Source organism: Ursus arctos, unplaced genomic scaffold, assembly GCF_023065955.2.
Source record: "Ursus arctos isolate Adak ecotype North America unplaced genomic scaffold, UrsArc2.0 scaffold_5, whole genome shotgun sequence".
Classification (NCBI taxonomy): Eukaryota; Metazoa; Chordata; class Mammalia; order Carnivora; family Ursidae; genus Ursus; species Ursus arctos.
In genome coordinates, this window is record NW_026623067.1 from 72,085,140 (window position 1) to 72,107,532 (window position 22,393).

A 22,393-nucleotide genomic window follows, 5' to 3' on the forward strand; every position below is an offset into this window, starting at 1 on the left:
AGCGGATTTTCATGTGGTTTTATTGTCTTATTCAAATAGGTTTTGATTGACAGAGCCTGTGCATACAGCAAGACAGTGTTGTACTCATTTCTTTAAGTTTATATTTCTCTAATATATGTATATTTAAAATGTGTGCTTTTATATTTTTATTTTCCTGTGGTGATGACAAATGACCAGGTATTCATATTTTTCTTGACTTATTATCCATGAAAACTGATAGTCTGTAAGTTTGTGGTTTATATTTGCAAATAGTGTTATTTTTAAAAAGACAGGAGGAATTCCCTGGAGATAGATAGATAGATAGATAGATAGATATATGAAAATTATTCTAGGATATTTTTTTTTCTTATACTACATATCCTGCAAAGTAATTCTTTGTTTAAAATTGATTATCTCTGGGGCACCCGGCTGGCTCAGTCAGCAGGGCATGCAACTCTTGATCTTGAAGTTGTGAGTTTGAGCCCCATGATGGGTACAAAGATTACTTTTAAAAAGTCTTAAATAAATCTTGAAGTTGTGAGTTTGAGCCCCATGATGGGTACAAAAATTACTTTTAAAAAGTCTTAGATAAAAATAAAATAAAATTGATCATCTGTATTAAAATGCAAACACCCTGCAGGTGAACTGGGTGATATTAGGACCCAATTCTCAGGAAGCCTTACCACCACAGAACACAGACATTGCGGACCCAGTGAGTGGATCCTTCTATTTTGGAGAGGGAGAAGGTGGTGTGAGAGCCATCACTCTGATAGTCTATCCTCATGAAGACATTGAAGTTGAAGAGATTTTCATTATTAAACTTGAACTTGGGAAAGGAGAAGCTAAATTAGACTCCAGAGCTAAAGATATTACATTAACAGTAAGTCTCACTTTATTTTTCCCACAACATTTTTCCCACAACATTTCCCACAACATATAAATACAATTTATATTTGTTGAAACTCCATGGGCTTATGATGAATTGAAAGTTATAAAACCAAACGAAGTCATAATGATTCCTATGGACCAGACATTCTGGTTACTATATTAGTTTATTATATAGCTTGATTATTGGTAATTACTTTTTAAAGGGCTCTCATATAGTGATAAATACTTATTTTCCACTTTGAGAAAATTTGGCATTATGGGAATATTTTCGCACTTTCAGACAAGCTATTTGTTATATCATCCTAAATGTTGGATATCTTTGCCATGAAAATACATAATAAAAGTTATTAACTCACTCACCAGTCAGATTGTTGGAAGGAAGAATGGTATTTGTTTAGTTAGCACAATGATGTGTTGGATCAAATCTGAATTGAGCATATTTGATGTGAAAGAACCATTCGGTCTGTCAGGGGTAAAAAGTGCTGAGGACCAGGGCTATGAAAACAATGCAGAAAGGTGCTCTTTTTTTTAAGTTTTGAAAATAGTCTGGGGTCTCTATCAGATTTCTCCAGAAAGAGAGAGAGAGAAGGTTTGATTTTAAAAAAATTGACTCAACGTTTGTGAGGGTTGACAAGTCCCAAATCCATAGAGCAGGCTAGTAGTCAGGAAGCTCAGGAATGACTTGCGGTTGTGATCATGAGTTTGAATTTTGTGGGATAGGCTGGCACACTGGAAACTCAAGTAGGATTCCTAAATTGCAGTCTGGAGGCAGAATTCCTTTGTCTCTGGGAAACCTTAGTGTTTGCTCTTAAGGCCTTCAACTGATTGGATGAGGCCCACTCACAATATTAGGGGTAATCTCTTTTACTTAAAGTCAACTGATTGTAAATAGTAATTACATCTACAAAATATCTTCACAACAACATGTAGACCAGTGTCTGACTAAACAATTGGACCTGGTTAAGTGAAGCAAATATGAGGCAAATCAAGTCAAATTCAGGCATTGAAGTAATATCCTTTTGAGACCCTACAAATTAAAGTTTTCCAGACACTCCCATTATCCTTGGAGAATAAGAACCTACTTGTTTTAGATGACAGCCCATGTACTTAAAGCAGCTTTTGAAAAATCAGGTGGCTAGACAGATTATATTCAAGCATTATTCCTGTGTTTCTTTCATTTCTTCAGCTTATCTGTATATTGATATATTTGATACTGTAATTTCATCTTTAGTTGTTATATATGGCATTCACTCGGTTGTCTCTTTCTATTTTTAGATACAGAAGTTTGGTGATCCAAATGGGGTTGTTCATTTTGCTCCTGAGTCTTTATCTGAGAAGACCTATTCAGAGCCATTGGCTCTGGAAGGGCCCCTGGTTATTACTTTCTTTGTCAAAAGAGTCAAGGGCATTTTTGGAGAAATTACGGTATCATTTTTCATTTGATTTTTAAGTATTGTAACAATTTGCCTGACAAATGTGGTTGTGAAGAACAGAGAAACTCTGCCTTCTGGTATAAGTTTTGGAAGTGACATGAGTTTCAGAGAAGCTGAGAAGGTTCATTTCAGCACCTTTGGGTTCTCTAGCCAGCATGAACCTCTCTAGCTGTCTTTCTAAATCCAGCTACACTTAGAGTGAAATGATCTTCCTCACACTTAATCATGAAGACTATGACTGAACTATTTTGCATTTTCTTGTTTGCTATAACGATTAACTTATCCTACTTAAGTCCCTCAATGATTTTTGTAAATTGCTTAATATATTCTTCAGGGCTTTATTTCTATCATTTTTTCACTTACCGACTGATTTTTAAGAGGTTACATTTGCATGTATGTTGACATAGAATGTTTGGGGATACTCTTGTAAAATCATTGGGATATCTGTCTAACGGACCAAGGTTTTTGTTTGCTAGCAATATGTACTTGGCAAAATTTCTTTATGGATTTAACTCTTCTCCTGTATTGGAGATTAACCTGGTACTGCTTCAGTGGAAACTTTATGGTTAGGAATCCAAAAATTCTTGGAAAATAATTTTTAATTCTTGAAATCTTGTTGTTAAAAGCAAACAAAAACAAATTCCGATATAAAACAACAGACTGTCTACTCACTTGTTACCTTCAAGTACTGTCTGTGGTTCAAATACCTATCAAATACATATTCAGGCCTTTTGGATGTGTTTGTGGAATTGCCATTCTAAAGTTAACTTTGCTTTGCTTTATCTCTTCAAAGCATGTTATTATTTTAGAAGTAGGTGAAATGAGATTTTGTAATTTTGTCCTGCAAATTGCACGCATTAGCCCAAAAGAGTTCTTATACTTTCACGGTGCTAGTGTCATTCCTCCATACTTTCTAAACTGACTCTTTGGGGCGTCTGGCTTTGAATATAATGATGCATAATTAAAATTTATTTTTTGTATATTATATAAGAAAACATAAAGGATTTTGATTCAATATGCTGAATTATGTAACTTTGTTGGATTTTTTCCTTTCATTTTAGGTTTACTGGGAAATAAGTAGTGAGTTTGATATTACAGGAGACTTTCTTTCTACAAAAGGATTTTTCACTATTGCTGATGGAGAGAGTGAAGTGAGCTTTGATGTGCATTTGCTACCAGATGACATACCTGAGATAGAAGAAGATTTTGTGATCCGGCTTGTTTCTGTAGAGGGAGGAGCAGAACTGGATCCAGAAAAATGCACCACACGGTTCTCTGTTTCTGCAAATGATGACCCACATGGAGTATTTGCTCTGTATTCAGATTACCAGTCAGTCTTTATTGGGCAAAACCTTAGTAGATTCATCCAGATTAATGTAACCCGGCTTGCTGGAACATTTGGAGATGTTGCTGTTGCATTTCGAATCTCATCTGACCAAAAGGAGCCGCCAGTTGTTACTGAAAATGTAGAGAGGCAACTGGTGGTCAAAGATGGTGCCAGATATAAAGTAGACGTGGTGCCGGTGAGGAGCCAGGTTTGTAGCATCTCTTCATTCCAGTATAACTCCTTCCGGAGAGCACTTGCTTATCTCATGAGCAGCTTACCATCTTATTGAGATATTTAAATGTAATCATAGAAATGCATAATAATTATTGGATGATACATTTGCAGATTGTAAATGAATTAAGTATAGTCCCATTTGGAGGTAACATATTTTTGTCTGATCGGTAGCAGGCACTTACGTAGGACTTACTCCTACATCCTTGTATTCTTTGGGAAATCGACTCAACGCCCTGACCCTGTTGATTATTTTCTAACCTCCATTTCCTATTTCTGAAAATTTTCAAGACTGGAATAAAGACTGCAAAACTGGGGAAATGAAACATAGATCAACTTAACCAGAATATGACTGTATTAAGTCTCATTTACAAATTAGAAGAGTTTTTTTAGAAAATACAGTGTGCTTGAATTATGTACCTTGAAACATTTTCCCATCCATATCTATATAACATTACCTTCTGAATGCATTCAAGTCTTAATTTCTGTTAATGAACACCAGAAGACATTCCTTAGCTTTTCTAGGAATAGCTTTGTATTATTCTATTAGTGAGATTTCATTTGACACTAAGACAAGCTACAGTGAAGATCTGATTATTCTGTTATTTTACTAAGCAATGGGGATAGTATAAAACTATTCTTACACTACATGTAGAAAACCAAAATATATGGTATATATTACATGGACTAAAACACTTGATCTGCCTAACTCTTAGATTGTGTCTTCTAGTAGGTGGTACCTGGTACCTTTTGAGGGATGTTAGTCCTCTTTCCATTTCCCTGTAAAAGCTGAATGGTATACAGTTGACCTTTGAGCAACAAGGGTTGAAATGTGCAGATTCACTTATATGTGGATTTGTTTCAGCAAATGCAGTATGGCACTGTAAAAGTATTTTCCCTTCCTTATGATTTTCTTAATAACTCTTTTCTCTGGCTTACTTTATTGTAAGAATACAGTAATAATATATAAAAACGTATAAAATACGTATTAATCAACTGTTCATGTTATCAGTAAGGCTTCTGGTCAACAGTAAGCTATTAGTAGTTAAGTTTTGGGGGACTCAGAAGTTATATGTGTATTTTCTCCTTCTAACTAGTATCCCAATCTTCAAAGAGCAATGCATTATATCCAGAGCATGAGGGGAAAAGGGAATCACTGAAAAACTCCTAACCTTGATTTATGCCCATGTCACACCTTAGCAGCCCAGCCAGTGAACTGCATGGGGGAAGGGTATACCCCTAGATGAGAGGTGGGAGGCACAGGCTTGAAGTGAGGACACTGATTTATTTCTGTTTCCTGAGCACTTGATCTGTGAGTCATGTTCAGTGAATGTCACTTTGAGAAAATGAAGATTGATTGAATGAATGAAACATCTGTTATCCTCATGTTACATAACATTTGAAACTACTAGGGTACATATTGTGTACATTTGGAGGGCTGTGGTATATGCTTAAGTACATTATATTTAAAAGGAGAACAGACTCCACAAAAGGTTATTTTTACATTCAATAAAGTTGTATAGAGTTTTTAGTAATATTTTAGATTATGGGATAACTTGGGGGCTTATCCATTATCAATAGCAATGTTTCTATTGGGAAAATGTTTTATATATTTAAAAAAAATTTAGAGTAACATTAATTTTAAATTCAGAGTTTCCCTTATTTATTAGATTTGAAAACTTTAAAAATTGGTAATCTAATACATTTCGTTAGTAATTTTTATTTATCTAAAATGTTCAAGTAATCAGTACATCTAAATCATCTGTTTTGAGTAAATGTCATTGGAGTATTAGTTATTCCTTAATGAAGAGGTAGAAAGTGAGTTTGCTGCTTTTAGGAGCTGACTCTGTTCTCCAGTGAGCTCTTTCATTCCTGCGGTACATGATTCATTCTATTACTAACACTACTTCTGTGATTCTCATCATTCTTGAGGCCATTTGGGCACACATGGAGAATTTGTAAATTTGTGTTTTTTGCAGTGTGTCACTCATCACCCCACAGTTTTCATGCTGGTGATTTGTTTCATAACCTGGGGGGAAAGGCATATATTGATGAAACTGTACAAAAGGACTCTGAGGCAGTGTGCTAATGACTCATGTCAAATGTCAGTATTTTCCTCTGAAAATTATTTTTTCCTACTAAAAAAGTCATTGATCTTGTTTGTTTGTAGGTCTTCCTATCCCTGGGCTCTAATTTCACCTTGCAACTGGTAACTGCGATGCTTGTCAGTGGACGTTTCTATGACATGCCAAAAATTCTCCAAGAAGCTAAATCTGCTGTCCTTCCTGTCCCTGAGAAAGCCGCTAATTCTCAGGTAATTGGTCCTGAATGTGGAACCATCCAGGAACCACTAGAGGGCAGCATTCATAAGAAGGCCTAAAAAGATTCTTAGACATAAATTTTCTCAAAATTGCTATTTTCTTAAATCAATATCAAAGTAGACATTATGGATACATTATATGAAAATAATTTGCCAAGTTTTGAAATTTTCCTTTTTGGAGATTTAGAAAGTTTGTGTCCTATAGAATTTGAATATAAGAATTTTTTCAATTGTCATTTAGAATCAAAATTTCCCGGTTTTTTAGGTTGTTTTTATTGAGTATTTAATATTAAGGTATTTTATGCTACAAAATTAAAATTAGAACAAAGCATCAGTTAATATTTCAGACTTTTTCATTTACCAACATTGTGATTATTTGTCTTTTACAAGTTCGTGCTGACGGAGATAAATTCTAGTGATGAGATCCTGCGACATGGTTGCCCCTAAATATTTGAATCTTCCACCAGAGTTCAGTGTGGGAAAGATTGTTTCCTGATAATTTCAGAAGTTCACAGGAGAACAAAAAATAACTTAAGGGCTTTTCTTTCTGTGTAGGCCGGTTCTGTCAATGTAGGAGCAAGACAGGGCTATTGTCTTTGGCTCATGGTAATGTGTGTATTTTTGAGACCATGATGGGATAGCATTGCATCCTGTTCCTTCAGATGGGGGCTCCTTCAGCTTGGTTAAGGCAGGCCTAGTCCAGTATATGGATGTGTAGTCTACACAAATGATAGCCAGGTCTAGCCAGAAGCTTGTGTAACAGGGTCTCTGACCATTAAGGATGTGCTTTTCAGAAACCCCCTCCTGGACTGCTTCTCCACAAGGAATGAATTTGCTTTGTCCCCTAAATGGAATTCATCAGCATTAAAAATAACTGAGAAGAAGAGTGCGTTTTTTTCCTCCTGCACCTTATCTGTTCAAGAGGGAATGGAGGACTAGAACTTAATACTTTGAAGTTTTGTTGTCTTCTTTTTGCACACAGGTTATAAAAAAAGGATTCCTTTCCACACGAACCATTCATTTGGCATAGCAAAATATTCCCTACTCGTTGTTCATGCACATGGTTACAACACGTATCACCTCGAAGGGCAAGATTGAGGCCAGTCAGGATGTATTCCTGTCCTTGGTGTATCCTCTGTACTTCTTACCAGTACTTGTGTGTGTGTGTGTGTGTGTGTGTGTGAGAGAGAGAGAGAGAGAGAGAAAGAGAGAAAGAGATAGGTGGCTAGGACACTTTCAAACAGCCTCTAGCCATGTTGCAAGCATTATCTTAGATATACCAAAGGTTTTGACAATTACTAAGCAAAAGCCTCACTGTAGTAGGGAATCTAGGCTGGTGTCACATTGAAGTTTCGTTTTTGTTTTTATTTTCTTTTTCTTTTCTGTAGCTCCAGAAGCTTTCCTGGGGTACCTTCTCTGACTTTTCTGCTACTTTCCTTTCCAATTTAAAATGGGGAGGATATGGGATGTCTGGGTGACTCAGTCGGTTAAGCATCCAACTCTTTATTTCCACCCAGGTCATGATCCCAGGGTCATGGGATCTGACCCCGCATCGGGCTCTGTGCTGGGCGTGGAGCCTGCTTAAGAGTCTCTGCCTCTCCCCCCCTCTTAAAAAAAATGGGGAGAATGAGTCTTAATATAGAACTGTCAATCATATGGTATGCCAATTTATAGACATTAGGACCAAAAGAGGTAAATTAAGTTATCCAAATCACGATGTGAAGCCAGGAATCTAGTTTTATTTTTACTTATTGGCTAGACCTTATTTCATCTGTAAGTCATTTTTAAATCCAGGGTTCCTTGAGAAGATTGCCCTTAAAAGAAGATCTTACTTGATATGGATGAAAAAGATGATTATTTAAAAAAAATCTTTGGACATTCCTGATCTTCCAAAAAACAATTAAATTGAATCAAAGAGCTGGAAAGAACCTTAACAGAAAATCTAGTTCATGATGCTCATTTTATAAATGAAGAATTTATTATTATATCTTAGAAAGATGTCAGATCTCAGTTCTAGATAAACCAGGTTCCACAAAAACCCACAGACAAGTCATATTAAAATTCCGTTTTTGATCTTTTGCTTTCATATGACCATAATTACACTTATCTTTTTGGGGTATTATAAATTCAAAGGATTTCATTTTGATAAAAAAAAGTGTAAACCATAATCAGAATTATAAAATAGAATAAGTTTCCAAGTCTCAGATGTCATTTCTCAAGCGTTACTGTTTAATAGAATATATTTTTCATTGAATATATTTTAAAACAAGAAAATATGTTGTGTAAACAAAGAGAAAGTTGACTTTTAACTCGCTCTTCAGAAAACGGGGACCTTTAGGGGGAAATAAAATATTCTTAACATGTTTTTCCTCAGGTTGGATTTGAATCTACGGCTTTTGCACTCACGGACATCACTGCGGGAACAAGCCAAGTTGTGATTTCTAGGAGAGGCACGTACGGCCCTCTCATGGTTGCCTGGGTGGCTGGATATGCTCCTGGGTTAGAAGTCCCCGAATTCCTTGTTGTTGGCAACATGACCCCAAAACTAGGTGAGTCATCGCTTTGCTGAGATCTTCCCTGTAGAATGTAGAGATGTGTGGTTGGCCACTAATTTTCTTGGCTCATCCGTACTCTGGATAATGAACTGTTTGTTTTCTCATACAGTGCTCCCATATTTTAGTGATCAGAGTTGCACAGTCTACTTGGTAAAAACGAGAAACTTTATTCAGTCAAATTAAAAACTTCGTATGGCACCTGGAAACCGTGGTCACTAAGCTGACTACTCTGTTGATATATTAGGAGTTTGTTAAAAGTAGTTCTAAAAATATAATGTGACCTGTACAATAATCAAAAAAGGCACGCCTTTGTATTCATTTACGTGTTCACTGGAATATTGCTGACAATAGAGCAGCTGTGGCTTCATCTTCTTTGTGTTTTTATTATCCCGTTAGCTCTGTGAGGGTCAGTGAGATGTACCTGTTAGATGACTTGACCTCTACTCTGCAGAATAGACGGGGGGAGGCAAAATTTTGGTGTAGGGACCTTTCTTTCAGTTCACGTACCCCTCTCTCCAACTTTTTAAATGTGTTACCTTTTGTAGACTGTCATAAAATTCTGGAAAAGACTCTATTTTGCTACATTTTCAAGAGTTGAATCCCAGTGTAAGAACTCAGAAATAATACCCTGCTTCTCTTCTCCTATTCCCATTCAGGGAGCCTTTCATTTTCCCATGGAGAACAAAGGAAAGGAGTCTTGCTGTGGACATTTCCCAGTCCTGGTCGGCCGGAGGCCTTTGTTCTTCACCTCTCAGGAGTACAGAGCAGTGCCCCTGGTGGGGCTCAACTTCGGTAAGACGGGCTTGATTCTCAACCAACACCGTCTCTGAGGAATAATCTGGAATTTATCAGTTGAAACAGAAGAAGACACAAGGTTCACTTTCCTTGAAGCAGATGCGAAAACACTTTGAGTGTAGAGCCACACAGGGCCTGCATGCCAAAGATGCCACGGAGGGAAGCTGACTTTCGTAGGCCCACCGCCCACTGCTTGCTTTGAAGAGCATTCTCCCTGACCTCTCACTCAGTAGTGTTGGTCTGGAGTAACATCTCCAGTAAGAACTGTGATGGCAAAGTCACCTATTATTAAAGGAGTCTGTCTTCTGAGTATCTGCTGAAACATACCTAATTTTCCCAAGGGATTAAGAAGAAGAATCAGCATTATAGCAGGGTTATAATGTGACTTGTATCAGTGGCTCTTTTGAGTTTAATTTAAATCAGTATATTTGCAGATAAATATGTCCCAGCCAAAAGCAGTTTACTTTTCTCATACCTGGGATGGGCTTGATCAAAAGAGTAGAAGGCAGACCTTAGAGGTAGATTAATGAATTTAGTCCTGGCTCTGCCTCTTACTTGCTGTGTGACTTTGGGAAAGTTACCTGATCTTTCTGTTCTTCGTTTACTTACTTGGAAAATGGCAGAAAAGTGCAAGCAACATCAGTGTGTGTTCACATATGTTCGTATACGTGTTTAGGTGTAGGAGATAGTGGCAAAATCAAATATGGTTTTAGATTATACATATGCAACTTAAAAAATGTTTGGCCACAGAATGTCTTGCTGGGTAACAAATTTAAATGCCTTTAACAATAGCAATAGTTAACAGCTAGACCAGACATTGCTTTAAGATATTTTATATATATATATAATTCATACGTACATATTTGGTTTATATGTATATATGTGTTATATATGTCTTATATATATTTTATGTGTGTGTATGTGTATATATATATGTGTGTGTGTCTTTACTATTACTCTTCACAATAGCCATATGACATGGATATTATTATTAGTCCCATTAGATGAAGAAAGGACTCACAGATATGTAACAGACCCAGTATCACACACCTATTAAGGTTGGGACCATGATTTAAATCCAGGTTGTCTTCTACTGTCTGAGCTCTTAACCACAATGCTATGTGTTGAGTGATGGGTGCTTGACACTAGAGAGTCATGAGCTCTGGGGTGTCCTCCCTAAGGGATTAAAAAACTGATTAAAAACATAAAAAACAAAACCCTGCAGCGAAAGAAAATTTATGTCTGTGGCCTGAACTCCCTTGATGGGCCACCTGTGTTAGCTCTGGCGAAGCTTTTAACTCCCAACAAAACTGCGTAGGGAAAAGCTAAGGATGAATCTAAATCACTCAATCATGGATGTTTCTTCAAAGTCGTGTGTAAAATTGTAGCAACAATTGTGTGAGAGAATAGTTCCACTACTGGCCCCCTGGAAGAAGCAAGGATTTCGCATCTAATAGAGACAACTATTTCTATTTGGTAGATAAGAAATCTGGCTGACATCCAAGAATCTTGAGTTCTTGGCTCCCTGTGTACTGATCATAGGAGAGAGCCTGATATTTCAGATTCTTCAGAAAGCTTCTCTGGGATAAACTGGAGAAACAGAGAGAAACCTATAAGCTTTTCACTGTCCTACAGCTTGTCAGGGCTTGTCACCCACAATTGCAGCTTCTGTTCTTATATTTTGTGTGTTCTGGTATATTCATCAATAAGTAAGTAGGGTTTCAGGGAATTTGAAAGGGCATGCCATCCTTAAGATGCCCTCGTGAGAAGCACCTTAAATATTTGAAAAATGAATCTCTGCAGTGGTATTCCTATTTCTTATCAGTTCTTTCATTTTTTTTTCTAGATCAGGTTTCACCTTTGCTGAAATTGAACCAATGGGAGTCTTTCAGTTTTCCCCTAGTTCTAGAAATGTCATGGTGTCAGAGGATACACAGTTGATCAGATTATATGTCCAAAGACTGTTTGGGTTCCATGGTGATCTTGTTAAAGTTTCCTACCAGACAGCGGCAGGAAGTGCAAAGCCCGTGGAGGACTTTGAGCCTGTTCAGAATGGGGAACTGCTTTTTCAAAAATTCCAACCTGAGGTGGATTTTGAAATAATCATTATAAACGATCAGCTTCCCGAGGAAGAAGAAATTTTTTACGTTAATCTAACTTCAGTAGAAATGAAAGGATTACAAAAGTTTGATGCCGATTGGAGACCACGCTTGAATCAAGATTTTAGCGTGGCATTGATCACAATATTGGATAATGACGACCCAGCAGGAATGGATGTTTCTTTCCCTAAGACAACTGTGGCTGTGGCAGTTGACACAGCTCTCATTCCTGTAGAAACTGACTTCTCAACCATATACCCTGACACAACCAAGATGACAGCTGTTCCACAGCCCACTGAAATGGTTGCCATTATTACTGAGGCGACTGGTGTATCTGCCATCCCTGAGAAACTTGTCACCGTTCCTGATACATCTGCCTTGTCTGAGAAGCCTGATCTGGCCACTGTGACTGCAAATGTTTCCGTCCATGGAGTATTTAGTCTTGGGCCACCTATTGTTTATGTTGAAGAAGAGGTGAAAAATGGTACATTTAATGCTGCAGAAATTCTTATTCGAAGAACTGGTGGGTCTACTGGCAATGTCACTATAACAGTTAAAACTTTTGGTGAAAGATCTGCTCAGAAGGAACCAAATGCATTGCCCTTTCATGATATCAGTGGAATTTCCAACCTAACGTGGGCCACTGAAGAAGAAGATTTTGAAGAACACACTCTTATCCTTACGTTTATAGATGGGGAAAGAGAACGTCAAGTATTGGTTCAGATTTTGGATGATGAGGAGCCTGAGGGGCAAGAATTGTTCTACGTGTTTCTTACAGACCCTCAAGGGGGAGCACAGATTGTGAAGGGGAAGGATGACAGTGGATTTGCAGCTTTTGCCAGGATCATTATTACAGGTATATCTCTGGGGTAATGGACGTAAAAATGTGCTTGTGCTACAGAATTTGTAATAATATTATTCTGTCTTAAATTTGATTTGAGAGGGTGAATTACTTGACTCACTCATAGTTATTCATTAAAACATTGTTTTCTTGTGGCATGGACCCATAATATGAACTCATGATGTTGTTCTGAGGCGCCAAGCTAGAATTTAATGGACTGTAAATGTCACTTAGCTCCGAGCCAGTTAAACAATTTATAAAACTTATACCTTCACAATATAGGGAAAACCTTAAAAATGCATAAGTCCATGTTCTTCCTTGGGAAAATATTTAATTTAATTACCCAAACACATGATTGCCTGTCCTGTTGTGAAACCTCATTCTGAATTTCCAAACTGCTTTCAATATAATCCATCCCCAAAATCTAAGTCTCATTATTAGGAAATTCTTCCTTTATGTTGGGAAATAGATTAAAACTATTTTCTTTTGTTCTCCTTCTAAACCAGTGCAGTTTATGTAACTTTTTTTTTTTTTTTTTTTTTTTTTTTTACCAGTGGGTGTATATATTACAATAGCTTAAAAATTCAGTGCTTTTTTTAAAGAGTTCCTTGTTCCATCTTCTAAAAGGTTTCAGTTGATAGTTTGTAGTTTTCGTGTGAAATTGTACTGTATTTCTTAACGTGGTTTAGCTCAGCTTGTCAGTACCTTACACTATTTAGAGTATTGACAAGACCATCTTGTGATTCTTACCTACTCTGCTCTTTTTTATAAGCATTTAAGAATTTTATATAGTGCTTTACAGTTTCAGATGACACCATGATAAAATAACATAGTGGAAAAAAAACTAAATGTCATGAAGCATATATTTGTAGCCCAGATCAACCATCAATTGGGAGACTCAATGAAATCATTTCGTGTCTACTCTTCTTGTTTCTCTTTTATAAAAGGAAAATTTTAGAATAAACATCTTTATGGTCCACTGTTAGGATTTGATGCCTCCTTCCAGAATTTTTATTGTACTTTAGCCATTCAGTAATACATCAGTCATAATTTTGCAATGGTGTAACTTCCTCTTATACCCAGCATCATCCCATTTATGTGACCCAACAAATTTACACCAGTCAGAATTGTTATTTATTTCTGTTCTTCCAGTTTATTGAGAATTATAAATACTAATTCTATTCACCAAGTTATTTACTGATTTTGATTCACATTAGCGTACTGTGAATTACTTACATTTTTCTATTAAAATTATTTTGACTCAGCGACCTCCTCCCCCATTCCATGACATAGATATTTAATTATAAGTATTTGAATGCGACCAGGGATGACAGTCAAAATTTTTAGCAACTAGTTTGGCAGAGGCACAGGCCAGTCAAAATAGTTGCTGGAGGCTCCTTGCTATCCCAGGGATATCCCAGTCTAACTCTCCAGGCAGTCACTCAGTTGAGCCTGAATGAGGTAGGTACTCTAACATTTACCTTCCCTACATAAGGTACATTGATGACACACAGATGGCAAATGATCAACTCCTTACCTACTTCTTAATGTCACGTGATATAATTTACCTGACAACATCTACAGTACATTTGCATGATCATATACTCCACATTTCCTTATTTGTATTGTCCTCTCCTGGCTTTTTAACATAGTATTTCCCTCTTAACCACATCATTAATTTTTCCCATTCCTCTTATCTTCAGCTAATCTTCATAGTCTTTTCACATTTAGATTTTAGAACAAACTTTCAAAATAATATCAGGAGAAAATAGTTTAGTTTTGGGTTTAATCATTAGCACATTAGAAGTCTTGATTCATCTTACTAGAAACTTGACATCAAATTTATTATTGTAGGTGTGGTAAGGGAAGTATTATATTCAATAGAACCATGCTAAGTGCTATCGGACTGGAAAAGAAAATGCTTGTGCTTGTGAGAAGTTTATAATCTGTTTGAAGAGACCAAATTCCCACCAAAATGACAAGGAAACAATTGCTGCTGAAGAAGAAAGTTGATGTCAGGTTCTGATGCAGGGCTAAGGAGTGATCGTAGTGATTAATGGGTAAGGATGACGATTGGCAGTCTAGTGGAAACAAGGCACACATGAGACACCAGGACAAAATGGTCCCTAATTAATAGGCTCCACATTTTCTCAAACTTTAGACCTGCAGAATAGGGGCTGGTGCCTACTGGCTCTGCCCCAATGGGACCATTAGGTGGTTTTCTCTTTCCTTATCCTGACCCCTAATTTCAGAGGTTCTGTCTCCTTGGAATTAGCAGTCAGGTTTCACAGTGATGGGTACAAGTGGTTTTTGAAACTTACTGCTTTGGGGGTCATTCTTTTAGGATCACTTTGCAAAACTGAGCCACTGGGTAATCGAAAGCAGCAGGAACTGTTTACTGGCATTTCTCTAGTCTGAGAAGCTAGTTTATGCGCTGGCAAAGATTTGGAGTGACCATTTCAGTGTGGTGTGGGCCCTAGGCTGCTTCCATCTTAAACACGATTTGTAGTATGATAGTGCGTGTAACCTCAAATGTTGCTCAGAGGTGTTTCTTTTACTTGGAGATACTTAGGAGCTCATTAATAGTTCTGTTTTTCTTTGGGGCAAATGACTGAATGCATAACATAAATGCTTTTATTGGAAGGTAAATCAGTTAAATGGAATTCATTATTCAGTAAATATTCATTAAACACTTGTAATATGCTGGACACTGCTCTCGATACTGTAGTAAGTAAATAAGAACATTGCTACTACTCCAGTAGGGTATAATAACTTTAAATAGTCAACATATGTAAAATATAAAGGGCTATCAAATGTCAGAGAGAGATGAGCATGTATGTCAGGGTGGGGAATAGGATTTGATGTTTTCTTTCTTCTAACCTAATGTTCTCCCGGTGTTAGCTACCTTGATATTTTAATTTTGATTCTACTCTATTTTTAGTAAAGATCTTTAAACATTTTAATCCCCCTACTCACTTGTAATTTCTCACTTTTATTCCATCTGTGCTGGAAAGATGAGTGAAGCACTGGAGGAGCTCTTTTATTTATTATTTATTTATTTATTTATTTATTTATTTATTTATTTATTTAAAGATTCTATTTATTTACTTGACAGAGATAGAGACAGCCAGCGAGAGAGGGAACATAAGCAGGGGGAGTAGGAGAGGAAGAAGCAGGCTCCCAGCGGAGGAGCCTGATGTGGGGCTCGATCCCACAATGCCAGAATCACGCCCTGAGCCGAAGGCAGATGCTTAACCGCTGTGCCACCCAGGCGCCTCATGGAGGAACTCTTTTAGAGTCTTAAGTATATTATAACCCTCCATTTTTCTTCTCAGGGAGTGATCTTCACAATGGCATCATAGGATTCAGTGAGGAGTCCCAGAGTGGACTGGAGCTGGGTGAAGGGGCTGATAAGAGCAGACTGCATCTCACTGTCACAAGGCAGCCAAACAGGTATGTTGATATATACGTAGAAGATGTAACATCCTATGTGTCAATACAGTATCTGGTTTGGATTCATAAAATGGTAAAGACAGGATGAAATGCTAATACAAGATAGTGTGGAATTTGGTATGTCAGTGTTCAGATGCTCTCGTCTTTTTTTTGGGGTTCTGTTTTTTTGTTTTTTGGGGTTTTTTTTGCTCTCGTTCGTAATCTGTGGTTTAACACACTTGGTTAAGGAGTCTAACTTAGGGCCACCTTGAATATTTTGTACTTCATCAAGTACCATACAGATGTCGGCTTACGAAAGTCATCACTTCAGCATATCTGCTATTTGATTGCTCTGCGTATGTAACTGTTTAATGTTAGGGGGACTTGGAGTACCAAAATTTTGCTTTCATCTTAATACTCTCCAGTACCCATCTTCCAGATGCTCATCACAGACGTGCGTGTGGTATACACCCACATACGTGGATATAAATGACCTTTTCCATTTTGGGTGTAAATTCTCTGGAAATGTAGGTCATCCCTTGCCCTTTATTTTTATAATAACAACCATTTTTAGCAGTAGTGTGTTTCCTTTAGAAGAATTCTTGACATATGAAGAACATTTACTTGAAGGCAGGGGTACCCTATAATTTTTATTCTCATATTTCTGGTACACAATAGGCATAGTAGGCAGAAAAGTATTATTTGTTTCCACATTCTTGATACATAGTAGTTTAAGAAAAACTTAGTATTGAATAGAGTGTAGTGGAAGAATGCCACCTAAATTCTGGCCTTAATTTCTTAACTGTAATGAGGAGAACTGGTTATTTTCAGCATTATCCGTGGTCAAGGAAGTGCTGTGCTTTGGGTGGAAGAAGTACACTTAGCACGGTGTTGACACGTTAGACCCATTTGCATAGGTGTTGCTTTGTTCCTAGGGCCTTTGAAGATGTCAAGGTCTTTTGGCGAGTCACATTTAACAAAACAGCAGCCATGCTCGAGAAAGATGGTGTGAACCTGATGGATGAACTTCTATCTGTGTCCGGGACCACGACCTGTACAGTGGGTCAAACAAAGTGTATGATCACCATTGAGCTCAAACCGGGGAAGGTAAGAAGTGGGGAGGAACTGTATTTTCAACTTCTAATTACATTTCTTTAGAATTAGTCAATTTAAAGTCACTTTGTTGAAACTTACACATTGGTTATGTAGAGATCCTTTGTGTCTCGCCTAGCCATAATATCTAAATCTCTTTTCTGGATAATAGACTTAAGATTTACACATTATTGAATTATGAATTTTTTAGTAAGCTCATCAGTTGTGCACCTAGAACTAATACAGTGTTATATGCCAATAATAGCTCAATAGTAATATGAAAAGCTCATCAGGTTTCTCCATTTCTGTTTTTTGTCATTTCCAAGATTCTTCTGGACCACGTGCTCCTTGTGTGAATGATCCCTTGAGTCCTTTTCAGCCAGTTTAATATCTCTGAAAAAAAAAATCTGTGATTACTCTGAATGTTTAATGTTAATGCTCTTATCATACTTGTAGTTTTGGCCAAATCATATTATATCCATAGATTTCACCCATAGAATGAAAGTTTTCTCATTCTTTATTCATATTTAGTTAGAGAGTTCAGCTTTGATCTACTAAAGAAGTACTGAGGCCATGCTTGCTGAGCATTTGGATAAATTTCTATGCATTCATGTTGCACATGGCACTTAGGAGACAAGCATGCCCCTGTCTTTCCATGGGAATCTGCATTATTCATATGGTATTAGTCACTGCCAACTTACCAGAGCTGAAGTCATTTAGTAAATGTGTGTGACCTTTTTATTTTTTTATTTTTTATTTTTTTTTAAAAGATTTTATTTATTTATTCGACAGAGATAGAGACAGCCAGCGAGAGAGGGAACACAAGCAGGGGGAGTGGGAGAGGAAGAAGCAGGCTCATAGTGGAGGAGCCTGATGTGGGGCTTGATCCCACAACGCCGGGATCACGCCCTGAGCCGAAGGCAGACGCTTAACCGCTGTGCCACCCAGGCGCCCCGTGACCTTTTTTTTTTTTTTTTAATGTGATAATTAAATGCCTAAGGAGCACTCGATAGTGGTTTTTTTTTTTTTGGTCTACTACTTAGTTTATTAAACTCAAATACTTAATACAAAAACTAGAAATAATACTGTTTCATCGTTTTTTTGTCCATGCCAGACACTTTAAACCACAGAAAAGCATGCACAAGTGCAATCATTTCAAAACATGTAACTATGCTTAAATCCATTCAAAATAACAATATTGTAGATTTATTTTTTTTTCATTTTTTTTCTCTACTTGTTTTTTCACTTTCTGAGGATTACTGTACCAGGTATATTGATTTTCTCTAAGGTTACAGTAGTACTTATTTTCAGACCTTCCTGGAACTGTAATAATTTTACTGGTTCCAAAAGAGGAATAATACTTATTTCAGAAGGTTACATATTCTTGGTTATCACCGTTTTGTTCTTTGTTGGGATTATGGGTCCTGGTTCTTGTCTAAAGTTGTTACAAATGAGAATTGCTGGTCATCTGGTTGGGATCTATCTTAGGACTTCACTTTTTAGATCATTATATATTTTTTTAAGTTCATGCCGTACAGGTTGATTTTTCTTAACACCATGTGTTTTCTCCAGAATGATTTGTTCTTTGAACTTCGCAGGGCCAGCTTTACATTAACAATTGCCCTATTACTCTCTCTTTAAAAAAAAAAAAAAAAAATATATATATATATATATATATATATTTATTTATTTATTTATTTGAGAGGGGGAGAGCACGAGCAGGGGGAGGGGTAAAGAGAAGCAGACTCCCCGCTGAGCAGGGAGCCTGATACAAGGCTTGATCCCAGGACCCTGGGATCATGACCTGAGCCAAAGGTAGACACTTAACTGACTGAGTCACCCATGCACCCTGCCCTATTACTCTTGAATATGGAGCTGGTCTATTTGAGGTATTAGAAATATGCACCTGCCTTTTTAGTATCTTGTTGTATTTAGGAGGGCAACGTAGAGGCTTCATCTAATAAAAGATGAGATAACAAACCTGTGTTCTTAGTACATCCCTTTTAGCTCATCTCTTCTGTGACAATGGAACACACAGTTGTGCCGTCTTTCAACTTGCACGCAACTACCAGCATTCTTTCACTTCTGACTTGTTTTCATCTTCATTTATATGTGTTTCATAGGTCCTAATACTTTACTGCTATTCTTGGTACAATTCTTACTCTTTCTAGGAAGGATTATTTTATTCACAATTTTTTTGGTAGCTTCTTCCTACTTACATATAGAAAGAATGTTTATCATTCTTTAGTAAATGAATACATACTTAATCAAAGACATAAATGTCCAAGTATGTTAATACTCTTCTTCAAATTAAAATTAATAAAATATTAAGTACACACTATTATATTCACACTTTTCCATTATAACCACTTTTTTATACACTACAGTAAATTTTCTCCCTGAAGTACCCTTAGAGACTCAAATTCAACTGTTTTTTTTAATTAAAAAATTTTTATTTTTTATTGACACACAATGCTACATTAGTTTCAAATATAACATAGTGATTCAACAAGTCTATAAGTTATACTATGCTCACCGTGAGTATAGCTACCACTAGTCATCATATAATGCTATTACAGTATCATTGACTATGTTCCTTATGCTGTATCATTTATCCTTGTGACTTATTCATTCCATAACCAGAAGCCTGTATCTCCCACTCCCCTTCTCCCATTTTGCCCATCCCCCACCCCTTCCTCTCTGACAGCAACCAGGTTGTTCTCTGTATTTATGGGTCTGTTTCTGCTTTTTTGTTTGTTCATTTGTTTTGTTTTTTACATTCCACATACAAGTGATGAAATCATATGGTATTTGTCTTTTTCTGTCTGACTTATTTCTCTTAGCATAATACCCTTTAGGTCTATCAATTAATTTTAATTACTAACTGAATGGCCTTCTTTTTGCTACTCAGATAGCCACGGCATGGCCACTAAAAGTCCTATTAAGGTGATCTTTTGTCTTTTCATATTCCTTTAAAACTCTCTGGAAATATTTTTGCTTTATAGCAATGACATATGTTCTGTAGCCATCCTGATTTTTCCAATTGAAGACATCTAGTCAATTACTGTCCAAGGAATGACTTCTTTCACCAGAAAGAGTTTTAGAAATCTAAATATATGTTCTAGATATGCATGGGAATTGATGTTTGGCAAAGGTGCTGCTGCCGTGGGTCACCTTGGTTGTGATAGAGTTAGGAAATAAAATTTTAAAATATTAAATTCCCACTGATTTTTCTAATTTAACCTACCATTTTATCATTTTTTTACTTTTCATGAGAAGGAGTTTCATTAGCTGCTAATACTTTCTATTGTGCTGAAATTTCAGTATTCAAAACATTTGATGATCTTATTCTACTTGAAAACACTTAAGCCATTTTCTAGGCATTTTTCAAGTAATTTTGTGACTTCAACCCCCACAACCTCATGTTTCCTAACTCTCCCTTAGGGACTAATCAAAATACCACTTCCTTCATGATGCCTACCCTGATATCTCTGGTTAGAATTCTTTTTTTTTTTTTTTTTTTTTTTTTTGAGAGAGACAGACAGAGTATGAGCAGGGGGAGGGGCAGAGGGAGAGAGCAAATCTCAAGCAGGATCCGATGTCAGCTTAGAGCCTGATTTGGGGCTTGATCTCAGGAATCTGGGATCATGACCTGAGCCAAAATCAAGAATCAGACGCTTAAATGATGGAGCCACCCAGGCTCCCCTCAATTTAGAATTCTTATTTTTCTAAATTTACAAAGACTTTGTACCTTTTTTTAATGAAAGTTACCGGTAATATGTAGGGCTAAACTTATCATGCATATTTTATCTTGACTATGGGACTCTCACTTGCTTGAAAATTAGAACATGGTTTTACTCATCTTTACATTCCTCCCATCATCCTCCATAAATATGTATTGTATACAGGAGTTATTGACAATTTTGTTTTGCATTTTATCTCAAATAGGATTTTTGGTGAATTAGAATCTTGGACGGATCTCACTAAATTCAGAATACATCTATTTCATACACAGATGTCAACCTTGTAAAAAAAAAACTTTTGAGATCAAAGTCAGTTCAATCCTATAATGCTGTTTATTTTTTTATTTTTTAAAGATTTTATTTATTTGTTTTGACAGAGAGAGACAACCAGCGAGAGAGGGAACACAAGCAGGGGGAGTGGGAGAGGAAGAAGCAGGCTCACAGCGGAGGAGCCTGATGTGGGGCTCGATCCCAGAATGCTGGGATCACGCCCTGAGCCGAAGGCAGACGCTTAACAACTGTGCCACCCAGGCACCCCTATAATGCTGTTTAGATAAGTCTTTATCAGTCTTTTGCTGACTGGGTTCTTGTAAAGTAAGACTAATTTGTATTTAGAGATAAAAATGATTTTCATGGAGTAGAAATACGTTATTGGTAACAGCAGGCAGGTATAGTAGGTAAAGATCCTGAAAGATAGACAAGTTGTGTCTTATTTGAAGGGGGGGTCTCTACCTGCAGGAGAGAAGGGGAAAAGAAAAGAGCTAAACAGAGGTGGTCTTGGAGAAGCTGAAAGGAAGGGAAATAGGCTGGGTAGAGTTGTACGTGGGAGAAGAGATTGTTTCCTCTGAGCTTGCCCTACTGGGAGGAGACACCAAGGGAAGCCCTAGATACTAAAGACATTATAATTATGGATTAGGAGAATGTCATGGGCAGTACATAGGATGCCAACTGTGTATATACTTTTTCCGAACTAGGGAAATGCTACTAAACCTATATCTAAGTACTTTCAGTTACGTAAGAGAAAGAATTCGGTTTCTTCTCTTATTTCTCTTCCTAATATAATGCCCAAATCATAGAGTTGAGTTTTCTTCTGCATCCTAAAAACCAGCTAATTTTCAAAGCATTTTGCTCTCATTATCTTCCTAGCTGTTGAAAGGCAAAGTGTAGGTAAGAGTAATACACATTCTAGTTGCAATAAGAGGAAATTTAAAAAGAAGGAAGAAAGTTACAGTTTTAGAAGAATGAAAAAATATTTTTCAAAAATGTACTGTGAGCTTCTAATATGCATTTTAACACCTCACATTTCGTGACCAGAAGGAAACATGACTTTATCTAGTTCAAATTCTTCTTTTTATGTCTGATAAACTGATACTTAGAGAAGTAAATGAGACTGGTTCAGTGGCCATGTTCTTCCACAGTAGGCTTTGAGAGATTATTTGGAGGTCCCAACAGACCTAAGAACCATCTCTACATGTTTACATAAAGGAAGGGCTTCAAGAATACTGAACTTATTCAGGAAAGAGGTGGTAAGAGCTTGGACTCTGATGATAGAAGTCTTGGTTCAAATCTTAGCTCTTCTGCTAATTAGCTGAGTGTCAGTCGTTAAGCATCTGCCTTCGGCTCAGGGCGTGATCCCAGCGTTCTGGGATCAAGCCCCA

General features: G+C 36.9%; 1 protein-coding gene across 1 annotated transcript in view; it reads left to right on the plus strand.

The window, feature by feature from the left end:
• ADGRV1 (adhesion G protein-coupled receptor V1) overlaps positions 1-22,393 on the plus strand; it is a 508,055-nt gene that overhangs the window by 182,967 nt on the left and 302,695 nt on the right. The window contains exons 68-76 of the mRNA XM_026498632.4: positions 620-859; positions 2,143-2,292; positions 3,362-3,835; positions 6,029-6,172; positions 8,553-8,727; positions 9,390-9,525; positions 11,375-12,483; positions 15,804-15,921; positions 16,836-17,007. Of these exons, the coding sequence (XP_026354417.4) occupies positions 620-859; positions 2,143-2,292; positions 3,362-3,835; positions 6,029-6,172; positions 8,553-8,727; positions 9,390-9,525; positions 11,375-12,483; positions 15,804-15,921; positions 16,836-17,007 (2,718 nt within the window). The remainder of the gene's footprint in view (positions 1-619; positions 860-2,142; positions 2,293-3,361; positions 3,836-6,028; positions 6,173-8,552; positions 8,728-9,389; positions 9,526-11,374; positions 12,484-15,803; positions 15,922-16,835; positions 17,008-22,393) is intronic.